Source organism: Dipodomys ordii, unplaced genomic scaffold (genome assembly GCF_000151885.1).
Source record: "Dipodomys ordii isolate 6190 unplaced genomic scaffold, Dord_2.0 Scaffold157, whole genome shotgun sequence".
In the NCBI taxonomy this organism is placed as follows: domain Eukaryota; kingdom Metazoa; phylum Chordata; class Mammalia; order Rodentia; family Heteromyidae; genus Dipodomys; species Dipodomys ordii.
In genome coordinates, this window is record NW_012267373.1 from 2,223,793 (window position 1) to 2,229,838 (window position 6,046).

General features: G+C 46.7%; 1 protein-coding gene across 1 annotated transcript; it reads left to right on the top strand.

Annotated features, from left to right (window-relative positions):
• Nucleotides 1–4,328: 4,328 nt before the first annotated feature.
• On the top strand, nucleotides 4,329–5,633 carry Tspyl1 (TSPY-like 1). Its single transcript, XM_013032788.1, has one exon. It carries the CDS (start codon nucleotides 4,329–4,331, stop codon nucleotides 5,403–5,405), a length of 1,077 nt encoding a protein of 358 aa, XP_012888242.1. The 3' UTR covers nucleotides 5,406–5,633.
• The last annotated feature ends 413 nt before the right edge of the window (nucleotides 5,634–6,046 follow it).

Below are 6,046 nucleotides of genomic sequence, written 5' to 3' on the forward strand. Positions count from 1 at the left end.
AACAGCCTCTAGCCAGATATGGTTACTGAGTACTTTAAATAAATGAGCTGAAATTTTCATTTAATTTTGAATAGTTTAAATATAGTAGCCACAGGTAACTAGTGGTTATTCTATTAGACAGTACATGTATGGAATGCACACAGAAATAGCTGGAGCAATGGCAAGTGTGAGGGTGATGTCTTCATGCCCCGTTTCTTTTTCCTTTTCTTTTTTTTCTTTTTCCTATCATGAAGCTTGAATGCAGGGACTGGGTGCTGTCCCTGAGCTCTTTTGCTCAAGGCTAGTGCTCTACCACATTAAGCCACAGCTTCACTTCCAGTTTTCTAGTAGTTAATTGGAGTTAAGAGTTGCATGGCCTATCCTGCCAGGCTGGCTTTGTACCATGATCTTCTGATCTCAGCCTTCTGAGTAGCTAGGATTACAGGTGTGAGCCACCAGCACCCAGCTGCACTTCTTTCTTAACTATTACCTAAAGTAGAATTAAAGTCAAGTCTCCTTTTTTCCATGAAGTGTCCAACAACATAGCCAAACTCCTATATATACTTAATAATATAGAGAAATTTAGAATTTAGCACTAACATCTTGTACAATATTTTAATTGGGGGGAGGGGCTGTGGTACTGGGGTTTGAACTCAGGACATCAGGTTTATTAGGCAAGTACTTTATCGTTACACCCCAGCCCAATAACTTAATTCTGATGTAAATTTTAGCATAAAATGTAAGTATAATCATCTATTAAGTTATTATATATGCTAAGTAATTTCCACATATCTTATTTCATCCTCATTGTAGGTCTGCAAAATCTGTATTATAATTCCAATTTTACCAATGAGAGAACTCAGCAACAGGTGTAAGTGGCTTCTCCCAATCCAATGGCCAGCGTGTGGAGAGCTAACACTTAACCAAATCCATGACTGGGTGGGAACTACAGAATAGACAGATCCAAATGGATTCTTTGTTCTGATTTGATTGTTGAACGTCCGTAAACGTAAGTCTATTTGAGATACCTATGTTATAACCATTGTGGAATAGTGGGAATAACAGATTATGATTCACTTTAATTGACAAGAATGTCTAATTTACAGTGAACCACTATCCTACAGCTCTTCCATCAAAGGCTAGACACATCAGTTTCTTGAAGGCCAGTTGCGCCCTCTTGTGAGGGTCAATGGGAATACAAAAGCTAACAAGTACTTAAAAGTGAAAATGCATATCTTTGTCCACAAGGAATCAAGTGCCATTATAATCAAGGGAAGCATTTTTATCTTATTTCTCTAGGACTTACCAAGATTGGGTTATCACATACCTTTGTCACTCTCCATTCACATAGTGTTAACAACATGTTGACTACATGTTTGACTAATTTTCCATTTTGAATAGGGAATTTAATGCCTTGCTATATTAAAGCTGACATTACTCTAAATTATGTGTATTTCTTATTGTTAGACTATTATATTGATATGTGTGTGTGTGTGTGTTTGCTGGTATGTGGAGCTTGAATTCAGGGCCTGGGCACTAATCCTGAGCTTTTCGTTCAAGGACAGAGCTCTACTCTTTGAGCTACAGTTCTACTTTCAGGTTTTTGGTGGTTAATTAGAGATAAGAGTCCAACTCTTGGTCCGGCACTGGTGGCTCACATGTAACCCTAGCTACTCAGGAGGCTGAGATTGGAGGATCATGGTTCAAAGCCAGCCTGAGCAGGAAAGTCTGTGAGACTCTTGTCTCCAATTAACTACCAGAAAACTGAAAGTGGTGCTGTGGCTGAAAGTGATAGAGCACCAGCTGTGAGCAAAAGAATTTAGGAATAGTGCCTAGGCCATGAGTTCAAGTCCTATGATCAACAACAACAACAAAAAGAGTGTGACTCTTATGTCATTAGTCTTTCATTTTCTATTGTATTTTGGGTAAGTGACTCAGTCTCCTTGTGTCCTTCCACAGAGAGTAAAACAAAGGTTGCAGTACCATTACTTCACAGGATTCTTGTAAGAACAAAGTGATATTCTGCATGGGATTGTGGTTACAAAAGTAACTGATACCACAAGTTATCATAAATTACAGTTATTTAAAACATTTTCTGTAAAACAAAAATGTTAAAATTTGTTAAACTCTTTTCCCTCAGTGAAGCCATTCCTGAAGAATATATGAGTCCTTGATATTTCTTCTGCTGATAATCTCCCAAAGAAACAATCTTAGGAAAGATTTCACTACCTTCTGAATAATGAGGCTTATTTCCAATTGCCAAATGTTCATCATGTGCCAAAGTGCAATAGATGAAACATAGGCAAAATGTAATTCCTCTTTCAAATAAAATTAATAGGAATATAGACACACAATTAGCTTTTCTAAGGTTTATGCTATCCAAATTCCACAAATATTATGTAGGATCTACCTGAATCCTCATGCTACCTCAATAAATGTAAAAGCAACACCTTGTCCCTTTGTGGCTCAATCTTCTCCAATGCCCTTTTGTGGTATGTTTGGCTTTAATTTTGTCTTCTGTATTGTCTAAGTATATTTCTGGTCTTAATATATAAAGATACTCAAACCATAAGTCACTGCCATGTGCCAGTCCCCAGGGGAGGACAGCAGCTGCTGATCGAAACAGGTTGAGCTGTGCACAGAACCCACCAATCCTTGCTCCACACCGTATTCATTTCATATTGCATCTGTGACAGTTTTGTCACAGTGTGAATGACTTACAATGACAAACATCTATCATCTTTCAACTCTGGAGGTTATATGTCATGAAATCATCAGTCCTTTAAGGGACGTAGGGGGGAATCCATTTTCTTTCCTTTCTGGTTTCTAGAAGAGGCTGCTTTAAATTCCTAGGCTCTTGATTCCTTCCTATAGCGTCAAAGCAAAAAGTTAAAAAGTATTTCTATTTTCTCCCTAGTTATCTATCTCTGCTCTCTCCTAACCCTTTTTAGATTTTTTCATCATACCTTTCCTGCCACTCCTATTTCCTTTTTATAAAGTTCATTTAATTCCACAGAACCCACCTAGATAATTGAAATATTATTTCCCATTTCCAGAACCTCAAATTAACCGTAAGTGCAAAGTCACATATGAGAATTGAGATATGGATATTTTTGGGGATCTTCAGCCTATGACACAAAGTAAATCTACTAGGAGAAAAAAAAGTTTGCTTCTTTTACACTGAATCAACCAGTTAGCTACGTGTTGCATTTTGCAAAATTATTTCTTAGTTCAGTAGTAATAGCTTAGCAAAGTAAAATAATCAGAGATGCTAACTTCTATCTGATCATCTATGAGCTGATTGCACATGTGGGTATTTTACTAGTGCCAACCTTTACAAAACATTCGTAAATTAATCAGTCTGGACACAGATATATTTGTGGCATCTTCCTAGTACTGTATGAGTATGAAGCAAAATTTAGGAAATTGAGATTTAATTCCTGCCTTGCTACCCAGCACTAAACTCTCATTTGGTATAGATCATAAATTGAGAACCGGCGCTGAGCAGTAAGCGTCAATGGAGTGGTAACGGTTGCTGAAAAAGACCTTTTCTCCCGACATCGTTGACAGGCTAGGATTGGTTTTTGGCTCCGTTCGTTTCGGTGATCCAGGGAGGCTGTGGAGCCCAGGCTGGCCTTGACCTCGGATTCTCCGGCCTCAGGGGGATGGGGATGGGGTGGGGGTGGAAGGTGGGGTGGGGGTGGGGGGATGGGGGGGTCATCAGGACAGGCCACCACCGCCCCTCTAGAATAGACATTTTCCGTGTCACTCCTATTTAAGAAAGGAGAACTAGTTCGCCATTCACCTGAGGGGAAAAAAGTAGATTTTGGTTCGTATTTAACGTTCACATGTTAGTCCTCCTGCCTCAAAACCTAAAAGGGGGGGGCAGGTTTTTCGCCTGACACGGGGCAGCCCCCTACAGTCGCTCCAGCCACCAGGGTGGGACGGGCACTGGAAGGGGCGTGGTCACTGTCCCCGGGTCCCGGGGGAAGAACCGACGCTCACTAAAGCGACCCGAGCGAGCGCTCCCGCAGCACAAGCTCCCCGGGACTGGGCTGGGCCAACCCGAGTGGGAGGGAACCAATCGCCTCGCGCAGCGAGTTCTCGTGAGACGGCGAAGTCTGCAGGCTGACGTCAGCGCCCTGGAGACGCGGCGGCGGCGGCGTCCGGGAGTGGGCGGAGCGAGCGGCGGTTGGGCGGGCGTTGCGCGCCTCCGGCTCCGGCGGCCGCGGAGGGAAGCGGGCCTTGTCCTGACGTCGTTCTGTCTGTCTCCCCTAATCCTGCAGCCTCGCCACTCCTGACCGGGACCCCGAAGGCCGCAGACCAGAGTCGGGAAGCGCCGCGGGGAGATGGAGGCGCCGCAGGCGATGGCGGAGGCCGGTGCGTTCCCGTCGGCCCAGCCCTCGGGGGTGGGGGCCGTACCCCAGGACCCCGCCGGCTGTGGGCGTCCCCCGCAGGCCGGAGTCGCTGCGGGCCCCGGTGCGGCGGCGGTGGGAGGCCCGCGGGAAGAGGCCCCCGACGGCCCCCTGGAAAACTGTTTTCAAGATGGAGAGAAGGATCTGGAAAGCGGTGGTGAGCAGTGGCCGGAATCTGGGCTGCTGGAGGCGCAGGCCGAGGACGTGAAGCCCGATGCGTGCGCCCTGGCCGTGGGAGGAGAGGAGAGGCCCACCGAGGCCGAGGGGGCGGCGCCGGAGGCCGCGGAAATGGAGGCCAGGCCCGGGGGTGAAGACATGGAGGTGGTGGTGGAGGAGAGGAAGGAGGAGGCCGGACACTGGTACCTGAACGTAGACCTCCGCATGAACCCCCTGGAGGCCATCCAGCTGGAACTGGACACCGTGAACGCGCAGGCCGATCGAGCCTTCCAACAGCTGGAGCAGAAGTTTGGGCGGATGCGGCGTCACTACCTGGAGCGGAGGAACTACATCATTCAGAACATCCCCGGCTTCTGGATGACCGCCTTTCGGAACCATCCTCAGCTGACCTCCATGATCCGGGGCCACGACGCCGAGATGTTAAGGTACGTCACCAATCTGGAGGTGAAGGAACTCAGACACCCTAGAACTGGCTGCAAGTTTAAGTTCTTCTTTCGAAGAAACCCCTACTTCAGAAACAAGCTGATCGTCAAGGAATATGAAGTCCGATCCTCCGGCCGAGTGGTGTCTCTCTCCACCCCCATCATCTGGCGCCGAGGGTATGAACCCCAGTCCTTCATTCGTAGAAACCAAGAGCTCGTCTGCAGCTTCTTCACCTGGTTCTCAGACCACAGCCTTCCAGAGTCTGACAAAATTGCTGAGATTATCAAAGAGGACCTGTGGCCGAATCCACTGCAGTACTACCTGTTACGTGAAGGAATCCGTAGACCCAGACGCCGTCCAATAAGGGAGCCAGTGGAGATCCCCAGACCCTTCGGGTTCCAGTCCGGTTAACGTTTGCCTTTGGGCATCTGCTGCTCAAGGCCCAGTTCTATTTACTGCTGTGCAATGGGTATGCTGCTTTTTTTTTTTTTTTTTTTTTGGTCCCTTGACCTTTTCTGCGTCTTCCCTGGAGTTCTCTCAATCTCAAGACTGAAACTGTTGTGGTCATGCTTCTCTACTTCATATGGCCTTCTTGCTATTCTGCACGCTTGCTCCATGCTGCATATCCGTGATTCACACCCACTTCTTTTTTTTTTTTTTTTTTTGGGTCCGGTCATGGGGCCTGAACTCTGGGCCTGGGCACTGTCCCTCAGCTCTTCAGCTTAAGGCTAGCGCTCTACCACTTGAGCCACAGCGCCACTTCCGGCTTTTTTCTTTTTGCTTATGTGGTGCTGAGGAATCGAACCCAGGGCCTCTGGCATGCAAGGCATGCGCTCTACCACTGAGCCACCTTCCCAGCCCCCACACCCACTTCTAACAGAAGCAAATGATGCTATAGAATGCACTGCCTTTGCCTTGCCACACCCTGTTTTTCCCAGGGCCTCTGGATTTGGTTACTGTCACCTGGATTTCTAGCTTTGTCTAGAAGCCCGTTGTTACTACTCACCCTGCTGTGTATCTGCAGTACCGGCACAGGCCTGTGCACAATAGGC

Bases quoted from the DNA above. Each gene is read 5' to 3' on its own strand.
- Tspyl1 (XM_013032788.1), top strand. From the start codon at position 4,329: ATGGAGGCGCCGCAGGCGATGGCGGAGGCCGGTGCGTTCCCGTCGGCC.